Below are 24,337 nucleotides of genomic sequence, written 5' to 3' on the forward strand. Positions count from 1 at the left end.
TACACAGTAAGCTTGATAAGTGTTTGAAATCCATGTGTTCTTGCCGAATCCTCCGTGCCGTTTCCCTATTCCGCCCTTCATTCAACCAAAACGTTACTCTCCAGTGCGTGTGAAGATACAAACACGCGAGCCATCTGCGCAGGAAAGGTCCACGTTAGGATGCCTATGCTAAAAACATAACGTTACCAACCGTTCTTTTCTTCCTCCCAATTGCAGTATTGAGAAAATCGGAAGATCACTGCGGGGTGTGGCAGAATAATTGGTGTATGCAACCTTGGCGCCATTTGAATGCTTCATACTGCTTTAGATCAGAAGTGATCAGAGAAACTCAACATTTCCAATGCTAGTAATATACTTATCATTAAAGTGAGTCGCATGAGTAAGAAATGAATTAGACACAAAGGTCTGCATATTGACATCTGTATTTCAAAGGAACATAATTGGGTTGGCTCGTCAAAAACTGTATACTGATGAATCGGAGCGTACAGTGATGTCTATTTCAGCACTGGTATTTGATCGGTGCATGAAAATGTTGTCCTTTCTCATTTTTTGTTGCATCGTACTGTTCGGTATTGTTCTCAACCTCTTATTCCTTCAAACAGCCGCCTTGAAGTCATGCACCGTTACATCCTTCATCTTCCGCACGTCCCAAATCTTCCGCATACAATTCACTAGTATCTTACTGTTCCCATTGTACCCCCCCCCCCGCCCGACAAAAACTTACTGGCGTCTAAAATAGAACGACGCACGCCATCCACTCACCTCATTGTCGGGAGAATTGACATCCTCTTCAGACAGGTTCTGCATGAGGATGGCCATTGACCTTTGAAGAACAAATAACACAGTCTATTTCAGTATGTAGATGTCGCCTGTTTGTACAATTAAGGAACGTCTGCAAAAACACTTGCTATGCTGAAAGAGGGTGTCTAGTGGCATTGGGGAATACGTTGGCATCTAGAAGGCCTTAATCTACATAGGTTTGAGCGCTCCCACTTGTATGTGAGTAAAGCGAGTATCTCACTGTGCCAAATTATACCAGGAAACTTTGCGAATTATCTTCCCTTACGGACACATTGACGTGCGATGCCAGGATAACTACGTGACCTCTGCAAACAAAATGGCTGCGACTGGAATGTCACACTCTCAGTTTCTGCTCTAAATCAGACACAAGATAACTTTATTGGAAGCCGCAGTGTTACCACTGGATTAACAACCAAGTTACAATGATTAGGATTCTTCAAAAAGAGATGCAGTGAATACGTCATTTTGAGGCCATTTGCGCCATTTTGCTAATTGTGATATTTTTGAAACTTGAACAAAAATCGCAATTTCAGGCGACAAATTTGGTGCTGGTTTGCACCTTTCGCAATTTGGCCCATTCCGGTGAGATACCCGCTTACGCAGTGGTACTTTGTTGCACTTGAGCACGTTGACAGACACAGGAAGTGGGGCAGGGTAAGTGCAAATGACCGGTGGAAATTTGCTCTTGTTTCTCTCTTCCCATTCCAACCACCAATATTACATGATGTAGGACCTAAAATGCCACATATTTACTTGAAACATAAACTTGTTGTGGCACGGTGTATCGATGGACATAGGATTAAACAGCAGACGAATTGACCATAACAGTGAATCGATTTACCTCGTTTCGCTTTGATACGTGGCGGCGTGAAGGGGGAGGCGGCCGCTCTTGTCACAGATGTCCTGTTTGGCGCCTTTTCTCAGCAATAGTACGATACCTTCGTACCAGCCCTGTAAGGTCAACGGAAAAACACACAGTCGTGATATTGTGACTTTCGTGGTGTTGATGTGCGTATGTGTTTTCGTCTGTGTGTGTGCTTGTGTGTGTGTGTGTGTGTGTGTGTGTGTGTGTGCTTGTGTGTGTGTGTGTGTGCGTGCGTGCGTGCGTGCGTGCGTGTGCGTACAAAATATCACAGTTTTGTTCTGTTCAACATGTTGTGCTGAAGTGACTTTGCTTTCGCAATCATAGTACTTGTGGCGCAGTATTTATGCCTACCCCCCCCCCCCCCTGCTTGCCCGTACCACAAGTGGAACATCTTATATACTAATACCGTATATACTGTACCATGTAAGCAGCTATAGCCAATGGCGTGCGCCCGGCAGCGTCCTGGACGTTGACATTGCCGCCCATCTTCTGCAGCAGTTTGACTGTGTCCAGCTGACCCCCGGCCACCGCGTGGCACAGCAGAGTCATCCCTACAGACACATATTCTTCATTAGCGGACTGGGACCAATGAAAGGGAGATCAATGGAGTTTGTAAGGATGATTTTGGCACTGCCCTTGCGCCACAAGCACGTAATTGTGACACAGGCCAGCCTAGATATACAAACTAGAAACAGTAGGAAATGAAGTTGTGATTTCGGTAACAAATGAGTTATGGAAATAGGATTATATCGCGACAGCATATCCTACGCCATTATTCTGGGGTTGTGGTGTAAAAAAAATGGAAGGCCACTTTTTACGATTGTGGAACAACATGCGCTATATGAATGAACAGAATATCCATAACAATGTATGCTACAATATTTCACTTCGTTCATGTATGCATGACGAGCACAGACAATCAGACTTCAAGACACGATAACAGATGAAAACTGTACTGCGTTACACGTCTCGAAACTGGCAAATTTGCATGACTTTTGCATTCCACAACATTTGTCTGCGCTTTAAATCTACATGGCACACAGAGAAAGTGTCCATTCTTAAAATATTACAAGAACGTCAATGATGCAGAATATGAGATGATTCGTTATGAAATGGAGTCATAATATATAATGCTATTGCAATTTACAACAGGGATACTACGGTCCTTGTGTTAGACAATGGACAACTTCTACGAATTACTATAAATCTTTAGCCCGTCTGTATGAGCAATGCACAAGTTGAGCACACAAGATTCAGACTTTGCACACAAATGCACACTTGGTATGCCCTCCACATGAGCAGATCCACACAGGAAGTACGGCTCATGCTATTCAACGGTCAATCAAAAATCGGGATTTTTTCTTAATTCGAAAGACACATATCAAAATATAAGTAGATTACATTTCTGCGTCACTTCGCTTTTCTGCTGCATGTTTTAAGATGCCTCGCCAACGGATGTTCTTCCTACGCGGATGTGAAAATCTCTCCTGAAAGTTCTCCAAGCCGTCACAGAAGTGAGCCCCGCTAAGAAGACTACTTCCGGCACATCCGGCAATGAAAGCTGACCGGCTACTTTTGATTCACTATAATATTAAACAGGTAGGAAGTATTGCCGTCTGAACAATAACACGGAAGCGGGTGACGAAATTACTCCTCCTGAGGTTTGACTGGGGTCTCTCACAAAACACCAAAAACAGTTCTCTTGGCGTAGAAAAATATCAAGCGTGAACTTGTGCTCCCGGCATTGGAAGACTTCTCGATATCGTGCTGCTGTGGTTGCTCAACAGAACTGCACGCACTCCTGTGTGTTGCAATTCGGTAGCACCGCATATTCCTAGCCACGGTATGTTTGAAATAACTTGTTTTCAACGATAAAAGAAACTCGTCCATTTTTTTCTATTATGGTAGGTTTTTAGATAGTGCAAAAAAGAGACTCTTGGATATAGACGTCATACGTTGCACAATTTGGAAGTCAATATAAACTGATATAAGATATACTGATTTAAATACATCTATGAGTATAACTTACATCATTACATGCCTGCCTATTATGGAAATACATATGCAAAGCTAATGGTACATGAGAGAGAACATGCATTTTGTCAATGTGATCAACTGTCTTAAGGGTTTCTTAAGGGTAAGAGTTGAAACCAGAAACACTAAGACGGCACGTAGAAAATGGCAAGTTAAGTCTTCAGCCTATTGTGAACAGATGACATGAGCTTACCATCAGCATCAGGCTGCTCCAGAACTGTTGGGTCCTCCTTGATAACGTTTGTGACAGTGACGATGTCCCCGGCAGCAGCAGCCTGGTGAGCTATGGGCACCTTCACGTCACTGCAAATGTCGTCTGAAACAAAATGGCGGATGAAATGATGGCGGTGGAACGCTAGTTTTCACATGTTTATCGCGCCACAGCAAACGCCTCTCAGTCGATTTCTCATTTCATCACTGTTGAACCAAGCCCAGTCTCGTCGTTGTCTTGACGAGACAAGTAAAAAGCTGGAAGAGGAATTTACGATTAATATTTCCATAGCAGATGTTGAATTATCTCCGAACTGTTGTGAATTTAGCGCTGTGGAAGGCATATTCTTCAGGGCTCTTATTGGATGCATAACAAACTGGTCAGTTTTTTCCCTGCCATGATACGAAGTTGTTCTGTAAATTGCAGTTCGTGGAATGTATTCACATTTGGTCTGTTTTCCTAAAGATAACAAACTTGCCTGATTCGACAAATGGGTCTGTTCTCCACAATAACGTATTGTCGCAATCCCTTAGCTCGCTGCAAGATATCAGCACGTAAAAACTCTGCCAAGAATGGGAGAATATGTCGCTGCTCAAAATAGGTACATATGTTGAAAAATATCCATATCAAAAAGAGCTAATGGGGAGGGCCAAACGTTAACAGTCAAAACAGCCCAACTAATAAGATGGTGTTTGTTACAATTAGAATTACAACTAATTTATTTCCAATTATTTGATATCATTATTGAAGCACTTACTCATATATATATATAGCATTTGTTCCGGATGACTTGTTTGAACGTTAGACAAAACATATAGACAATTACGTTTAGTGTTTGGCGGAGCTATATATAAGTCCGACACCAGAAACATGTCTGTTTTCTGTTTCTATGTATGGTCTAACTGTGTTGCTTGTTTGGTCATTCAACGGGTTAGTGCATCACATCACATCATATCACATCACATTACTTTTTTCCTTGATTTTTCCCACAGGTAGCGTGGACATCTTTTTTAAAAGATACATTGGTTATTGACACCTGTGATTACATCGGTGAACATGAACGTCATCATCAGATGCATACTTCTACAGGATCGAGGCATGCAGTCATCGGGAGCATCTTTGTGCACATATGTTGGATTGCGTGTCAGTACAGGTGGTCTTGAGCTTTTTGTCATACTTTCTGTATCCTGGCACAGATATATACAACTTGACCTCCCCTCTTATTGAAGACCATCCCTAAGTCCCGGTGCGCCTGCTGTTTCTCAAATGTTCGTTGTTAGTACTGGCGGTTCTACCAAGACTCTGATTGTTTTTATTGTTTGTTGCTGGTCAAAGTGAAAGCGGTTGGGGCTCCTGATGTGAACTTCTGATGACTTTGACAGACGCGTATGTGTATTGGCCTTGTTATGTACATTTCTAGACGAGGAGTGAATAAATCTAAGGTTAACTAGGTTCACCAAGACTGACGGTAAATTATCCATCATGGACATGCACCATTGAGAAGTATATTCACTGGTAGATATGCAGATTCTATTTACTTAGACATTCACTACATGTAATTATGATGACTTGTATTCAAAATGATGATGTCTACATGAATCTGAAGTGCCAATTTCCACCCAACGTCTTGAAAAAAATAACTGCCCGTTGCACGACGTGAAAATAAGAAGGCGAGTCTTGATAGTACAGACCAAGTTAAGATATTCGCCAAAAATAGTTACTCAAGCAACTGGATAGAATTTTGAAACACTCGGACGTTTCAGACAGCGCATCCGCTATCTTTCGTCAGTGACTAAAGAAAGATTTGGTAGAACAGTAGGTTTTATACCAAAACTCTGAATAGATATGTTAATGAAGTATAAAGGTATAAAGATAATAAAACCTAGTTCTACCAGATCTTTCTTTAGTCACTGACGAAAGATAGCGGATGCTGTCTGAAACGTCTGACTGTTTCAAAATTTAATCCAGTTGCTTGAGTAACTATTTTTGGCGTATCTTATTACCTGGATGTCTAACCTTTATCAACGCACTTAAGATATATGATCACAGACTTCTCGCAAAGAATAATTCTTAAAGTGTACCTAGATTACATATCAAATCTATAAAGCATTCAAGACCTGAAATCTCTATAATATCCTTGCTGTGATAATGTTGTTCTGTTAGACGAATTTGGAGTAGACCTTCATTACATGTCTCTTTACAGAATCACATACTCTAGAAGGCGAATAGCTCATAGAGACATGAGAATTCCACGACATCGGTACGCCATATGAACAATTGATGTTTAGTTCGTATGTTAAAGATAACAACTAACAGAAAAGGGAAAGTATCTCATACCCCTATATCAATGAATAGGCATTGCTATAGCGAATGGACCAGGCACAGATCTAGAGGCACTGACCGCATTCAAGACGAAGACTTTTACTATGAAGTTACCAAACTAATTTGCATAATACGAAAATGCCATAACCCCTTGGTATAGATGATTGGAATTTTATATTTTTGAAATGTGTAGATCATGTAAATATGAAATTCTATGCCGAAAAAGATGATTGCAAACGGGCCCTGTATAAATATGGGTAAAATTTGTGACATTCTAAATTGTATGAGTGAGCAACAGTACTTTTTGGTGTACAAAATTATACCTTTGAAATCTAGGTTATCGGCTGAACCTACGCTTAAAAAGGCAGTGCTGGACGGGAGTATGATTTCTTTATATATTGCAGTACTGAGCTATAACGTTATACAAGGATGCATCTCTAGTTGAAGAAACCACTCATAAACGTGTGCATTAATATATGTATATACATATGTAGATATATAGATAGATAGATAGATAGATAGATATAGATAAAGATATAGATTTAGATATAGATATAGATTTAGATATAGCTATGAATATAAATATAGATATAGATAGAATTTATGTATGAGCGGAAGGGTCTATTGAGGTACGTAAGCTGACACGTACTCAGGACTTAGCTTGTGCAGGTGATATGGTGATTGTTAAGATATGAAATATATGAAATCAACAGAATAACATATAATGGTACTTGGCAAGGGGTTGAAGAAACAACAAGCAGGTTACCGAAGCTGTCTTGACGTTTTCCCAACCGCCGTATGGTAGAGCGTATTTTTCTGAACGTCATTGCTGCTCCGTGGCCAGGGGAATTCTGATGAGCAGACGGTCTGTGTTCAGAAGACAGCCCACAGGTGTTCAACATGGGGGCGAGCCTGGCGGGGCTGGGAACATGGTCCCGGCTAACCCCTCCCCGGTGGCAGGAGCTCGGCGTAGCGTCAGTACCGCTCCTTGGGTAGCACCCACTGAAGTGTACAGTTCCCACGGGAGAAATCCTTCGCAGTGGATATGATGAGAATATGTAGCCGTTGTGTGGCTGCTCGTTGTTGCACACTGAATATTATTCAAGACGTGCTCTTCAATCGGTCACTCGAAGCGGTCGTCGACATTAGAGGATAGCAGTAGTGTCTTGATTCCTTCTCTGTGCGGTAACCGCCGCGGTGTTTCGCCATGTTGTTTCCTCTGGGTGAAAGGTGGAAATCTCCTGTCCTCCACGTTTGTACCGAGCATGGCATTAAACACAGCTAACGGCCGAGCCTTGAGGTTTTCCAACAATCGATCAACGAGAAGGACTTCGGATCATAATACTAGTAATTGAAATCTTGCGATACTAAATTGCGCGGACGCCAAGCTGAGCGGAATCAGCGGACTCAGTCCGCCCCCTTGCTTGACAACAAAATTCCAGGTTTATCGCATTTTCGACCTCCTCAGATTGCTAAAAATAATGGCGGGATCATGAAATCGTAGCCGATAGGGACATGGTCCGTCCTCTTATGCCATCTAGGATATATCCAACGCTTCCAGAAACCCCTTGACGGCACAATGCTTGCAACGCACGTAGCCAACCTCTCTTATTTAGCTGCCTCCAAATTGGAAATAAATCGGCGCGCACCAACCAGAAAAATCCTTCAGTTCTATTTTTAGCTCGCGCATGGCGTCCTCCATCGAATTGGAGAGCAAGAGCTAATAATTATTCATAAAGGGTAGTACAGCGAGGAGAGCGCGTCTTGGAGATGCCGTACAGAAACGGAATAACCCACGGGGTGGTTTTAAAGATATTCATGTTTCTTGACCATGAGACGAAGCTTTCTGTTCTAATGTAGGCAAGACAAATGAAACAAGATCTATCCATGAATGCAGGATTAAAGCTGTGATGAAATCAAACAAAATATTTACATGTACATACTTAACGCCAAGCCATAATTATGGTGATAATATGATATTCTAAAAACATGATAACACCATTTTTTATAAGGCACAACTTGTTGGAAATGATAGTATATTAGTATCTACTAAACGTTTTTAGGAATGGGTAGATCTTTGATTTTTTTTCAGTAAAATGTTCACTACACATCGGAAGGCATGGTAGTAAATTGCGGATGAACAGAGTCGCCCTTTGGGAACAAGGATACCTCTCCCTCCATAGCTGTGATTTTTACGAAAGACCAAAACGACAGTGCTACACAGCTTCCCCAACTCAATTCTTGCCGGTCCGAGGCATGATTCCAAACGCTCCGAGGCATAATTCCAACCGCTCCGAGGTATGATTCCAACCGGTCCGAGGCATTTCCAACCAGTCCGAGGCATAATTCCAACCGCTCCGAGGCATGATTCCAACCGGTCCGCGGTACAATTTTCTTTACGCACCGCGACCTGATTCTAACCGGTCCTCGGCAGAATTTTCTACCCTACGCGCGCGCTGCCCTGCGTTCCTCGACAGCGGCACAGTCCCCTGTCCCCCACGCTAATACAGTGGACGGTCCCAGATGGGTCAAGGGTCACGCGTGTCGAATGTGAACTGCGAAAATATAAACTTTCGTGTGTCATAGGCATATTTGCTGTTGTTGCAACAACCGTGACAGCAATAAAACCGGCTTGGCTCTGTTTAAATTATGATATTAAAGTTCAAGAGACCTCAAACCTGACACTGTCAGTGCTACGGACTATAGTATATATATCATATGAGTTGGCGGTGTACTTGACGGGATCGGTACGCATCCTTCTCTTCCTCAGCTAGCTCTCCTTTTATATAACGTTATACTATAGCTTGCATTTTGTTTCTGTGTTATTTCAGATTCTGAACCTGAACTAAACGGAGTGTCTCGCAGGACAACTTCCTACGGTGGCAAAAGTTCAAGTTGGCCACGGTTTTTTTTAGTCCTTTCAGCATATCGCATGGTCGAGTTATTTGATGAAAGTTCATACATGGACAACACAGACTACTAGTAACAGATAGCATTTCTATAACATTCGATTTCATTCATGGCTGGGGCTATAACAGGATTTTTCCGTGACTGAACAAGAATATCTTTTGTATTATCGACCGTATGTTTCTGTCAATGAATTTTATGGCCAATATCTAATGTGCATATTACACAACATTGTTTTGTGGTGAACGTGTGTGTGTGTGCTGGTAGCAATGTTGAGTCCACGACAGGCAGATTTCTAGAGGGGTCAACGCCCACTATATCATCCTTTCAGTCGATCTACTGACACGGGAGGGGCAAAAAGGAATATCTAACGCCAATTGTCCGTCGATTGTAGTTGATATTGTAGTTGATATTGACAATCAGGGCTTCCTTTTAGTTTGTACGCACGTATTTTTAGAGACGGTGATAGTCAGAACGAAGCACTGAAAAACACGACCTGACTGGCGTTCACCACACATTCACAACACGAGTGACCCTTGACCCATCTGGGATCGTCCACTGTATTAGCGTGGGGGACAGGGGACTGTGCCGCTGTCGAGGAACGCAGGTCAGCGCGTAGGGCAGAAAATTCTGCCGAGGAACGGTTAGAATCAGGTCGCGGTGCGTAAAGAAAATTGTACCGCGGACCGGTTGGAATCATGCCTCGGAGCGGTTGGAATTATGCCTCGGACTGGTTGGAAATGCCTCGGACCGGTTGGAATCATACCTCGGAGCGGTTGGAATTATGCCTCGGAGCGTTTGGAATCATGCCTCGGACCGGCAAGAATTGAGTTGGGGAAGCTGTGTAGCACTGTCGTTTTGGTCTTTGGTAGATTTTAGAGTTGACATCGTTATCTTCGCCAAGAAGATTGTGTTTTTGGTTACGCCAGCTGCCGGATGGGTCTGTATGTATGTCAAAAGCATAACTTTAGAAACCTTTGATGGATCTTCATGATTTTCGGTAGGTGTGTAGTGGTTGTGAAAAGGAAAGTCATGTTCGAAAATGGTTCACCTGGGTTTTTCCAACAGTACTTCAGCGAACTTTGCATTTTTGTGTGTTTGTATGTAGGCAAAAAAAGTGACGGAAACGTTGATGGATCTTCATGATTTTTGGTAGGTGTGTAGCGGTTGTGAAAACAGAGGTCAAGTTCAAAAATGGTTCCCCTGGCATTTTCCATCGGTACTGCAGCGGGCATCGTGCGTATGTGTATTTGTATGTCTCCAAGATAACTCAAGAAGCTGTGAATGGTTCTGCATGCTATCTAGTGGATGGGTATGGTTTACAGAAAGGAAGTTCAAATTCGATAATGAGCCTTCTAGCTGGTACCTAAGGTACTGCAGCCGAGCATCGAAATATGAGGGCATATTATCTGCAAGTGCTATGGTCATGATTTTGTAAGTTGTGTAAGTTTGAGCCCCCTAGCGGCTCGTTTGGAACTGCAGTGGGTGTTTTTGTTTTGACCTTCGGGCATGAATAACTTGAGAAGGGGTCGACAGATCGTCGTGATGTTTGGTACGTAGAGAGCTCAGATGGTGCTTTACATAAAGAACGACTAGTAATGCAAATCAGGAACTAATTGACATGATTCGTAAGGAAAGTTTGTAAATCCGCTGCATTTCATATTGGGACTCTTAAACATGTGACAGTGTCCCAGTGAACAGGTCATATAAACAAATGGCCTGGCAAAAGTAGGTCATATAAACAAATGGAGCACAGCACTGCTCTCCAAGCAGAGGTGTGTGTTCGGCTGTTTTTTCATGTGTTCAGTTTAGGTATTTTTGTCCAAAGCACGTTGGCGACATAACGAAAAGGTGACAAAATAGAAAGCCCCAAAAAACACCTAAAACACGTCAAAACCAGCCGGACCCACTGCTCTGCTTGGAGAGTACACTGCTCCAAAACTGCACCACTGCTAGGTACGGAAAAGTCACATTTACTATATCTTTCAAAATGTGTATGATACGGAATAAAGATTTATCCTATTCATATATGTTGACTGTACCATTACATCATCCCTTTCAACTTACGACACTACAATATCAAACCTTTGTGGCCCGTATTATATCAACATACAGACTCATATTTTTTCATGACCAGTTATAACATATGTCAGCACACTACACACATATACTAGTCCTGTACCGCCAAATAATTTTTATCCCTACCTAGACTACCCCCCCCCCCATAACTTCCAAACGGCATGGTGTACGATAAAATTTGCAGGGGGTGATATTAAAGCATATAAATATCAATCACTACCCATAATAAGCCTTGATTATTTGGCGAAGATAATGTTTTCGTGGAAATCTAGTTTTATTTGTTATTAGGCTGATCAGGAAATTAGGTATTGTTGTGCTGGGTTTGCTGTGCACGATGCCCAATCAGCCCATCCATACTGCTATGTTACGTCCTCCCGCGCTAGCTGCATGATCAGCTAATGTATATTTTGAAGTTAGGGGTTACTGTATCTGTATCACTATCACTATGTCTTTCTCACACATTTGACGTCTTCTTACAGTTGATATTGTGTGAAATTTCAAACTCCAATTCTACAAATGAAAAATAAAACTGATGGATGTCCGTCATACGTGCCATTCATTTAAATACGTCCTGACAAAAAATGCAAAAATACACATTTTTTTTTGAAGCAACAAAGGTACAGTGACATTCGTAAATGTAACTATAACCACTACACATATAAACAATCATAGAAAATTGGATACAAATGGGTTAAAAGGTTTAGAAATGAATCAACATGTTGAGTTTAACGTTTCATTTACACTACCGGCTCTAAGGTCTAAACATTCCTTTATATATTTACCAATTTGTACACAGTAAGGGTTATCTCCTCCTAGAATATAAGTAAATTTATTTATTGGATGGACTGTATTATATTCATCAAAGCAATCGGAAAGAATGGTAAACAGCTTTGAGCATTTATCATCATATCGTGAACAACCCACGATAAAGCTACGTTCATCTCCAATATCGTTTGGGCAGAATGGACAACATACAAACAAAGTATTACGTTGATGAAGGTTAGACATCCAGGTAATAAGATACGCCAAAAATGGTTACTCAAGCAACCTCGAAATCTTATACAGTTGCTTGGGTAACTAACTATCTTTGGCGTAAACAAAGTATTGTTTTCTGTGAGAATCTCGTTTCTACAGATGTCAACTGGAGATTCAATCCGATAAATCTGATTCATACCTTAGTAGCGTGCTTGTGTTTGCTTGCTAGCTTATTTCCAAACATACGAGATGATTTTTACTTTTCTAGCAGGTAAAATATGGGGAAAATTGAGAAGGCAAAAAACACGATAAATGAAAATCAAGTGTGTCACCATTTATTGCTAGAGTCACCTTGACATTGCCTTTAGTGGCGGCCACACTGATTAGCGAAGTTTGCCTCCATAACTACTGCACAGCTTAACAATGTGGAAAAGTCACAACAATGTGCCTGTCTACATGTTTGATAATGACACATTGTAATTTAAAACCATCTCCCAAGCTGCAAAAAGCTCTGCAGACTCCAGTGTTGCGCCCATGTTGGACGGATGACGAAGATATTGATATCCTTCTGATCGGGTACAAACATTATAGGGCATTCTAAAACGACTGTGAATGTTTTTTGCAGTGCAGTATTAATGTGTTTGTAGATGCAAATAGTTTTTTCAAGAGTTTCAGCCGCCTCTTGAAGGCCGTGTGGAATAGGTACCATCAGGGTATGGATTGCAGCAATACTGTGTAACTATGGTGCGCTGTTTGTCAACACGATAGAACTATCAGAATGCCTAGCAACCCGCAAATTTCAATCTGCCTGATAGGGGAAATATATTTGCCTTACTGAAATGGGGTCAATTCAATTTATGGCGAAGTAAGTTGGGTTACATAAGCCGCTATGCTGAAGTGTAGGCGTAGCTTTGCGCAGTCACTTGTACATATAGTTTCCTCACCACATCCGTCTTTGCGACGCATTTAGAGTAGACTATGTCCATATTTGTATCTCATTGCAACATTTTCAAACTGGAACGAATCCTTGTGACGTGAGGCATTCTGTGTACAGCGCTTTCCAAATATGGAGAACTGGTGTTGTTTTATATTTCAGGAAATTAAAGTTCCGGGTGGTTCAGACTGCGGCAATCACGACCGCATAAGATATTAAAGTTTTGAAATCAAATCCGATTCAATGCATCACTTCCCCTGTACATTTTGTTTCTTTGTTGTAATCACTTTTTTCTATATTCTGAATCACAATTTGAACTGCTCGAGTATATATACATTCGACATCTAGATATTATCCATAGGATGAAAAAATCAGGACATCGTTGTACCAAAAATACAATATCAATATCAAGTTAGAAGTATAAAACAAATATACGTGCTGAAGACGGAGCGCTTTGCTACATAAACCTGCTGATACATTTCGAACAGGCGAAGGACTAGGACTGCTTTGGATTAAACTCTTGCTTCCTACCATAGAAATATAATCTCTGTGGCACATTAATATTTTTGGAGCACCAAATGAAACAACGGATTCCTGATACTAATAGCAACAGCTGAATCAGCCCTTTACCGTGCCAACTACACCATGTAAATTCTGTTGCTACCTGCCAAGATAGTCACAGTCATGGACAACAGTGAGCGTTCTCCATCAAAATTATGAACACAACAATGTGTTGTTTAATCTAAAGCTTATGTTTGAATTTGAAATGTATGAAGATATAATTATTAGAATAGATTAGAGCGAAGAAGATGTTCTCAATCTAGCTACCAATTGGGACTTTTTGAGGTGCTTAGTAAATCGAGTATGTGTTGGCCACTGACCGAATTGTCGTTACTCTTAATCACAGCACAATCATGAAATGCGATCATATTGTGAGCATGAAAAAATTATTTGAGTCCTAATAATTTTAATGCAGCTGTAGAGCCGGTTATTTGATCTTTGCTTGGTCATCTTGTTTCAAATATACGCCAAAATATGCTTACCTTCACGAATAGACATCCAGTTGGCGAGTGCTTTCCTAAAAACCGAAAAATGTGCGAGCGCGCACGCGTTTGTGTATGTGTGTGTGCGTGCATGCATGTGTGCGTGTGTGTGTGTGTGTGTGTGTGTGAGTGTGTGTATACGTGTGTGTGTGTGTGTGTGTGTGTGTGAGTGTGCGTGTGTGTGTGGCAAGATCGATAGAAGAGAGAGAGAACGAAAGTGGACAAAATGATCACTTACCCAACTTTTTTTGTTCTGCATCTTGAACCAAAAGATCTAGATCTAGGCGAGCGCGAGACACTAAAAATGGTTTGTAGTTGTCACAAAGTTATGTGACGGATACAGTTTCTTCATATTTTTCTATGGTTCTCATGCTGTTGATATTCTGTCACCGCTTCGTTACTATTTTCTGTGTCTACGATTAGCTATGGCACATATATGTAACGCATTAAGTGACATAGCAAAATATAAGATGTGTACTTTCTTTTGCATCTATATCACGTGCAGATGTCTACCTGTTTGCAGGGTAAGTAGTAATTAAAAAAGGCTCTTTCTCAAAGGCTGACTACTTCTTTTGACACTCTTGCATCGGTAACTGTTCTCCTACGCTCCCCCGGCATCTTCTGCGAAATCAAGGATTCGCTTATACAGTCTCCTTCATATTGAATCCATGAAGTAATGAAGTACAAACGCTACGGCGCCAGCTGTTAATTGGAGCTCTTGACAAGTTGAGGAGTATTGCAACGTTTAACAAGAAGGTTGTTCTTGTCATTTTTACATAACATTTCATACGATTTTGTTACTATGTGGTTTATCTTACATTACTTTGTCATACTTGTGTTTTGCTTGTCTGTATTTGTTTCATTGTACTTTTGTAGTGCCCTTTGTTTTGATGACATGACCATAAGCTTGAGTGTGTTGTCACCACGTGCTTGTTAGTTAATGTTGCAATGAATAAAATAAAAAAGTTATTCTTGGTATTGGAGGCACAAAACTCCTATGTTTACCAATATCAGATGCAGAAATCTTGTCATAATTTTCTTTTGTGGTTCACCTTAGCAATCCACACAACAATATACATAGAGCAGAAGAATTCTTCTTTACGTACAAAAAAATGCAACAGCTGTTAAGTCCAAGAATCATGTCTGACATGCTGCAATCTTTCACGACAAATTTCATTTTTCCAGGCAGGCGGACGCCGCCATATTGAATGAAGTAACGCTACATCACAGGTTACTTGTCGTACTCAATAATGAAATTTCTTTGAAAGGAAATTAATATGTCCATCAAGTCATTGTGCACCAATATGTATCTGGTCAGCATGATTGGAATGTTTGATACAGATGACATTATATTTTTTCCGATGACATGTTTATTTGACGGAATGTGTCGGATGGATCTAGGTCTTTGGATACTGCAAATGTGGTTAGTTGTGTTTACACATTGTATCTTGAGCGAAGAGGAAAACCCTGAGCGTCTACGACTACACTCATGATGACAACATCGGTGCTTTCTTAATGCAATAACAATTCTTGAAAGAAAAGATTGTTATATATTCATCGCATTTTCCATTCCATACATTCCATATGGCCGTGACGGACCTATTTGCTACAAAGGTCTGCGCACAAAAGCAATTCATGGATTTCACGCAGTATTTCTTAGTTGTAGCCTTGTATACGATACAGAATCATATAACAAAGGTGCACTTCTTGGAATGAATTTTGTCACCATAGCTCTATCTATTAACAATCGATTCACACATAACAACGTAGTGTCGTAGATTTAACCAACGTCGTTCGCTAAGATGTTGAATGTCCATATGACACTGAACAATACTGTTAACACGATATTTCCAGTGGTGTGCCGATCATTCTAGTCAATGACATGTTGACAAATTGAGCTCCGGAAAACCAACAAATATATATCAACTCTGTCAAGCCAAACATTTACAACGTGGTCAAACGCTACAAAATATATGTTTTTGACCAGGTGGTTTTCCAAACAAGCCTTTGATAGTACAAAAGCTCTAAAATGATGAAAAAATGATCATGTCAACAGTGACAACTTTATCAAATTGGTAACGAAAAACGATGTGAATGGACACATGTTGAAGTGGAAACCAAAGCTGTATCGTCACAATCTGAATCTGGACTACCGCAAGTACTGGGATATTCTTTAAGTTATTGCTGGCCAAATATCCGGAAAAACAAACAGACAAACAAACTAAAAAGCCAAATGAGAACAATACCTCAAATGTAATGGAAATGATAATCAAGTATTATTCTTGGCACATCGCCTGAAGCTGCTCGCCTGGTGGAGGCCGAGGATATACAGTTCAAGCGACGAACCTGAGACTGTCGGCTACAGAACTAACATTAGTTTACCAAAATCTTGCTTAAGAGAACATTCGTTATAATAGAAGTATTTTAATCAAAGTTTGTATAGTTGTTTATACATTTCATCATTACCTTAAGGGAATATCCAGTAATGGAGACATGCATGATCTTAACAGCATGTACATGTATGCACTTTGGAAAACCATTTTGCCACACTCCATAGCGTGTAAAACGCCTCTAGTACATTTCATTTCCTTCATCTTTACAGTGGCTATAGATCACACTAAACATAGGGCCTGGATTGCCTTCATCATTATGTGGACAGACTTCGGGAGAAACTTGGTTCAACAAGCGGAAAAGTTGTTAAGCTTGTAACGTATGTTTTTATCGCAGCGATGCCGAGTATGGTTTGGCTGAGTTTCGGTCAGAGAGCTTGAGGGGAAAAAATCATGTGTTTTTGTTTTGTCTGTATAATTTCATTTCGTTTGTCTGAAGGAGGGACTCATGTTTCGTTGATATTCGAAAATGACTAAAACAACAACTTGACACAAATGAACAACAAAAAAAGACAAGTAAACGCGTCGTTTGGACATGCTCGTAACATTTCATAGATGAAGCCCCCGGATTGTCTGTCATGTCATGCCGTGCCGCCCCTCCACACCTGTCTGGCCGCGCAGACGCTGCTGATCGTTGCGCGGCTGTCTGGGAGACAACATAACAGTTTATGTCAGCTTGGCTTCCTGACCCCAATCCCGAGCGGCTTCCCAAAATAGACCTATGCTTACTATTCTTATCTCACCACAGACCGAAATGGAAACATCACCAGGTATTTTTAGCAGTATCAAGTGCCGGCGATAGACATAGTTATTGTGAGAGAGGCCCCATTACAACAGATTACGTACCCTTCATTTAAATTGTACCAACTGCCACGCAGACGTCTCACACGGACACCTGCGGAATAATCTAGAAAACATCTAAGTGTCAAAAACGAAAGTCCTACAATCTTAATGTATTTCTTCACCTTTATATGTGAGATATAAATGTCCACACGTAACAACGTAACTATGTCGTGTATAGATGTATTTGTAATGGTGACATTTCCTAACGTACCGAATTAAGACCAAAATAGGGCACCACTAGCATGAGCGTAAATCATCATCGATACGTCACCTTTACCTTAACAACGAAATAGTGGCTTATATATGAATATCAGATATATATGTATAAGATGAAATGTTGATATTACGTTTTATAAAAACATGCAATGACAGCTCTGCCAAACCACTTGTCACCTCGTAACCGACAGATTAAAACAAGAGTTCCTCATACCTCCATGAAATATTTTGTTTCTTTTGTAGATCTATTGTTTTATCTTGTCTCATTGACGATACAAGTATGTCTGTTATCAGCACGATATATTTCAAATGGTAGTCTTCTCTATCAAAATTACATGTAAGTCCTTTCTTTGGGCAGAATAACATGTTTACATTTCATTGCAAATTATGCAAATGACTTGAACATTTACATAATCTGTACATAGAAATATGCCGCCATCTACCACCAAGGAATTACGACATTTTCGACGTAATTGTGCTAATCAGTCCCTATTTGCATAATTGGTATCTATAGATGGTCCACCTGCCATGAATTACATATATCAAATGTTTTAAAGTCCTATCATGAAAAACACTGCAAATAGAGATTTTCCTCATGGATTATGCAAATTAAGTCCTACTTACATGGTGTACAACTCTGTCTTTGCTAGCTGCATACTGTATATCATGGAAATCCGTCGTTCCTTTGTTTAGATATCCTCCTTGAAAGGTTTTGACAAAAACGACCCTGCAGTTCCAGAGCAAGCTGCTACTGGGCCCAAACCTGCACCACCTCTTCCTTACATCACAAGCTATCTATAAATAGCTATCACCAAAAAAAATCAAGACCATAACACGTCCATAACAAAAGTACAAAAGCCGGAAGTTCTACTACAGTACCGGGGTCACATACCGACCTTGACCTTTGTTTTTCCACGACCTACCCACATACAAAATATCATCGTAATCCACGCAGAGGTTCTTGAGTTATGCTGACTACAAAATCCGGAAACACAGACGGACACACAGATAGACAGACAGACACACAGACAGGCAAAAACTATACCTCCATTTGTCATGTCGGTAAGTATACTTTATAACTGCCTTTGAGTACACACGTTCTCGGGAATGTAAAGTGAAGCAGGGTCGACATTGTCAGTCTCATCGCTGTCATTTTCCCAAGAACTACGAACGAGGTCGGCATTGTTGACAGAAATGCTTTAAATCCACCACCCATATCCACGCAGGGGATAAGAGTAACTATATATAGCAACATGTGGGCTATTAATAACCATTGCAGATCAGACAGGCCTAGGGCGCTGAACGGTCAAGGCTTTGCACAAGGTAAAACATGAGACTCTTTTGGACAATAATCCCAGCCTCGTTGTCTTAAGACCAGATTATTCTGTCCGAGCAAGGACATTATATAGGATATTATATAATGTCCTTGGTCCGAGTATACCAATTTGGGTGCGAAACTGTGGCCTGGATCAGACTGCGCTTGGTTCACACAGCCTGGAAATGCACCACGGAAAATACTCAACAAAGTAACATTTTAAAATATGTGCCTTATTAACTCCGCAAAACACAAGTTACTGAATATATCTTAATTTTGAGTTACTAGATAGCCTTATTGTAGACCATGTGTTCTAACCAAAAGCTCTAAATGAATGAGAAATATGCGAACTTGACAAAGCTGACAAATACAGTAAAACTCGATATCACAATTATTACTTCATATTTTGTCTATTATTCGTATTTTGATATAAGTGAGCGTCATTCTACATGGATCATGCAGCCTACATGTAGGGCAGGTGTTCTTGTAACACCTTCGGTGTTTGTGTTTGTGTTTGTGATGTTCATGCTTCATACGTGGAAATGTGTACGTCATACCGTTTGAAGTTGGCGTGCCGTCCGGTTGTGTGGTTTTAATTGTGCCGTAGTTGAAAGAAAAGAATCATGTTTCCAAGGACTATTGTTTAAAACAAGTAAAAATAGTTTCGAAAAATAGATGGTTCTGATTAGGATCTGTGGGCGTCCCGTATCTGCGGACACTCGACTCGAGTCGTGTGGAGAGTGTGTATGAGACGATGAACAACATCTGTCTAAAAATAGAGGCCATGGGTGGATGAAGTAGTTTCCACCTCCCCCACAGCCCCATGACAACAGAGGAAGGCGGAAACTTTCCACCTACAGAAATGGTAGTCAGCCCACATGGTCGCGTTTCTTCTTTGTTCCACCATGCGTGGGCCTCCCTTCCTCTTATTCTTTAAGGACGCAAAACTCTTACTAGTATACGCCTCACTGGCCAACAAACCCGCTAACTTTGCAAACTATTTTCGAGACGAATGCTAACCGATCTAAAATTTGGTCAGCACATACGTTAGAACTAGGGGTGGGCACCGGTACAGAAAATTCAGATCCAGGTACGGTCAAGGAATCCAGGGCAGGACCTGAACCTGGATCTCTGACTATTGTAGTAAGGTAGGACTATATCATATTTTGGAGACCAGGCACAAGTACAGGTCTGAGACTGCGAGTGCTATGAATTATGTTCAGATTATCTATTCAAGTTATTTTCAATGCACGTACAGCTAATATGCAAAAAGAAAATGGTGATATAATAAAATCATACAACATGATTTTAGTTTCATACAGACGATCACTGAATAGGCAGTGAATGCGGCCTGCCACCTCAGTAGCGAAATTAAATTTTGCAAGAACAATAAAACGACATCACCTTTATCAGAATCGATACTCTTTGAAGTACTTTGTTTTCGACATCTCTATATACTAAATTTTCTTTATATACAAGGTACTAATCACGGGTTAGAGCGTAATTGGTATTTGTGTGATTTTTCCGGTCATGGCCACACACCCGGACAACAACGAGTAGTCAGATGAAAACTGTGTTTACATTGTTTTTCTCATGTCGGCTATATACTTATAAAAACAAATACTCAGAGACCCATTTTTAAAAATGTTTTTGGAACTACAGGGGCGTTTTTGTCAAAACATTTAAAGAAGGATAACTGAACAACGATATTCAGTATGCAGGTAGCTTAGACAGAGATGTACACAATGTATTGCAAATTATGCAAATCGGGACTTGAGTTGTATAATAAATGAGGAAAATCTATGTCAAACTTTTGCAGTGTTTTCCATAATAGGACTTTGATACATGTCACATATGTACTGTATGACAGGTGGAACATCTACAGATACCAATTATACCAATACCTGAACGTTTACATAATTAAGGCGAAAGTGTCATAATTCCATTGTGGTAAATCATTGAAATTACATACTTGTGACATGTGTAAGTTAGTTGGAGGTGTACATCACTATGTATAGATTATGTAAATTTAAGCAATTTGCATAATTTATGATGAAATGTTAACATAATATTCTGCCAGAAGGAAGGACTTCCTTTTTGTATTTTTGGTAAAATCTAAAATAGATTATGCTAATTACAGCCTTGTTTGTAAAATCAATAAGACAAGATAAAACAATAAATCTACAAAGGCACAAAATATTTCATAGAGGTATGAGGTCTCTGAACTCTTGTTCTAGTAGAAATCGTCAGCTCGCACGACATGCACCTCGACAGAACTGGTGCTGACCTAGATACAAGGACGCACCAGAAACGTCGAGTGTTGATAGTGACCTATCCTGGTGCCAGTAGTGGAGACATTTGCCTCCCACAGGAATACGTTTTACTGGCCATGGCACCGCAGCATATACACCAATTTGACGAGCGAAAGGAGTGATATCAAAGCGTTGTGAATATTCCGCGGAGAGCCGGCGCCAAACATTAGTATTCTATCCCTTGATGGAAGCCGCCGCGGGTTTACTTCTCAGCCGACCTCTGTGCTATAAATAGACCGAGGGTGAATACGGCGAAGACAGGTGCTACACTTATAGAATCTCGCCTTGGCAGTTTTAAGCAGGAGCGAGAGCGCACAAAAGACGTGAAGAATAAGCAGTTCTAACTAAGTAATGGCAATTTAGCCGTCTTTGTTCGCGACGGACAATTACGAGAGTGTCTGAAATGTTCAAAATAGATACCATTCCTGGTGCGATGGAGTAATGCGATTTTCTCCCGTGTGTTGTATAACCATGAAGCTACAACGACGACCGAGTAAGTGTTTCAGGTATATACATGGATATGAAATTAGATTGACACATAATGATGAATATTACTTTCCGCATAAATGCATTGCTGCTCGATGTACTTGTGCATCGCCGTCTCACTTGGTAATGGAACTATGGAGGGCCAATATGCTAATACATATAATATGGACCGAACGTATCTATAATCGCGCTCAATGCTTAGCTGTATAAAGCTAACCTTCATTTAATAACTAAGAGAATATTAGTAATATGTAAATTAGATCAACTGTTACAGACACTGTAGTGCTATATTTCCTTGCAGGAACTGGCTATGGTGTGTGGGATTTTTCAAGATATAAAGCAGGCAAGACGGATATAAATTGATGACTACAAAAGTTAAAAATAGCTTGTCCGAAAGGTACGGTCTAAAATGTCTAAACTGGAGAGAATCTGGTGTACAGCAGCGTACCTATTTGGCATGGCGGGGTTGAATGTCCTGGTAAAGGTGCTGTATAGACTAGCCAGGGAACTATCTATCCCCAGAGGTATCACACCTACCAACACTAAATACTATTTCTGTATTTTACGTTTTAATGACGGAGATATGATCACTGATAGTTGCCCTATAATAACTAATTTGATGTAGTATATAGAGCTTTATAGTGTATCTCCGCGACCCTTCAAACCTCCGGCGGCTACGTGACAGAAAAAAGAAGACCATTGATATTCTGGTCGGTCCTACCGTCCCCCATGTGTTAGCGCATATTCGATTTATTTGGCTTATATTATCTCCGCCCTTGCCATGGTGACACCGCCCACGTGTAATGAAATAAGCCCGGTGTGAAAGGTCAATGAGCCTGCCCTGTAATCACCAAGCAGTGATTCTCAAAGCGATGGCAAAGTACGAAGAAGGGGTCAATGACCGTGATTCCTCTGAGCCTTTTAAAGGAGTCCTTAACTCCAGAAGGCGGTGTTATTTTCCACTAGATTATGTATCAAATAATACATAATGAGCCGACAGAATTCTGCCTGTGGTTAATTTTACAAGGTGTGTTTTTTAAAACAATATGATACTCATTAAACCCGTGTATTCCCTATGCGCAAACATACATCATTGATCGTGGATATTTTCGGCCTAGATGAGGGTGGTTAAGCACAATAAGAAGGCCAATTGTTAATAAGATATAAAAGAACACATAGCAAGACGAGTTTTTCTTAACCACCCTGACATTCTTTTTATAATCTAGCTTTTGTCAGGCCTTGTCAGGTACACTGTATTAGGCCATAGGCTGAGGTTGTTTAATTTAATTAATCAGAAAATAGAGGGTCACCTGGGGAATTCGGTAGAATACTGAATGCTTTATCGTATACTGTAAAAAATATCCATTTTTACTTCCTAAAATTATCATCTATTGGAAAATAACTCCCCCTTCTGGAGTTTAGGACTCCTTTAAGTACAAAATAATTGCTTCATTTGTTACACACTTATTGGAGGCCTACAGCCCTTGTTCCTATAAAACTAGCATCTGTTGTAGCGACCTCGCAGTGTCTGTGATAAGATTGGGGATAAGGTTACTGACCTATGAACGACTCAGTTGCAAGTAGAGATAAACTATTAGAGAAGACTACAAACGCTCTCTTTACCTCGGTGGGATGAAGAGAATATGAAAGGGCACGATCCAGCAAGAAAGGCTACCGGTGGTTATTCCGCCGGGCATGATGCGGGAAAATCAAATTCAATAGTGTTTCTTGAACTAAATGTAGTGGCGGCTACTGGGACAAACAACAAACAGTCTAACCAATGAATGAATGGATGAACGTTTGAATGAATGAATGAATGTTTTATTTTCGTTTCCTGCGACTCAATTAAGTCGCCCAGCCCATACGGACTTATAGGACACCAATTGAATACATAAACTTGACATAGGAGTGTTGGTAGAGGTACAGTAATAAATGATAATATTCAGAAATAATTCATAATAATAGCAGTAATGAGCAACACCAAAATAATATGAACATGATATAGTGGTAACCATTAGCTGCTAAAGTGTGCAGGTAAATTGATGATTGGATTGATAGATTAATAATTGATAGTTTGATGACTGGTGACATGACGCCATGACCTTCTGATATGGCTTGCGATCGGCCGGGCTGTCCTTACATGATAAGTGGAGACAGGTCAGCTGACGGCACCCTTCCAACCTGTCACTAACAAGCCATTTTGGAATATACACAATACTGTCAGGGGTAGCCCTGACGGTATTGTGTATGTTCCAAGATGGCTTGTCCAGTGACGTCATAAATCAACATGGCGGCACCCATTGACCCAAGGATAAAACTGAATCAGTTTTCACTGTCTCTGAAATAAGCTTTAACCTTGGACACAAGATAACGTAAAAGTCTCGTATTCTTTTATTATAGTAGTAATAGACTATTGTGCCGCTATCGAAATTAATGCTCTGAATGAACACGTGCCTAAGCGACACCTTGCACACAAACCCTGAATTGCACGCAGAATAGGTATTAGGAATGTGCCCATTCGTCTTGGCAGCATATGTAGCCAATGCCTCATATGTCTCAATAGTATAGCTTAAACATAACAGTAGACTGAGTTCCGCACATCAC

The 24,337-nt window shown here is 40.6% G+C and overlaps 1 protein-coding gene across 2 annotated transcripts in view; it reads right to left on the reverse strand.

Moving 5' to 3' along the window:
* LOC136430803 (uncharacterized) overlaps positions 1–24,337 on the reverse strand; it is a 38,427-nt gene that overhangs the window by 6,372 nt on the left and 7,718 nt on the right. Inside the window, exons 1-5 of one of the 2 annotated variants that reach the window (XM_066421761.1) lie at positions 7,000–7,947; positions 3,894–4,016; positions 2,087–2,217; positions 1,643–1,752; positions 763–823 (exon numbers count right to left, since the gene is read on the reverse strand). In XM_066421761.1, coding sequence (XP_066277858.1) covers positions 763–823; positions 1,643–1,752; positions 2,087–2,217; positions 3,894–4,016; positions 7,000–7,135 — 561 coding nt within the window. In that variant the 5' untranslated portion in view covers positions 7,136–7,947. Of the gene's footprint in view, positions 1–762; positions 824–1,642; positions 1,753–2,086; positions 2,218–3,893; positions 4,017–6,999; positions 7,948–24,337 lie in introns of those variants that run through there. The other variant, XM_066421762.1, reaches the window with a different exon arrangement.

The sequence above is a fragment of the Branchiostoma lanceolatum genome, chromosome 3 (genome assembly GCF_035083965.1).
Source record: "Branchiostoma lanceolatum isolate klBraLanc5 chromosome 3, klBraLanc5.hap2, whole genome shotgun sequence".
NCBI lineage: Eukaryota > Metazoa > Chordata > Leptocardii > Amphioxiformes > Branchiostomatidae > Branchiostoma > Branchiostoma lanceolatum.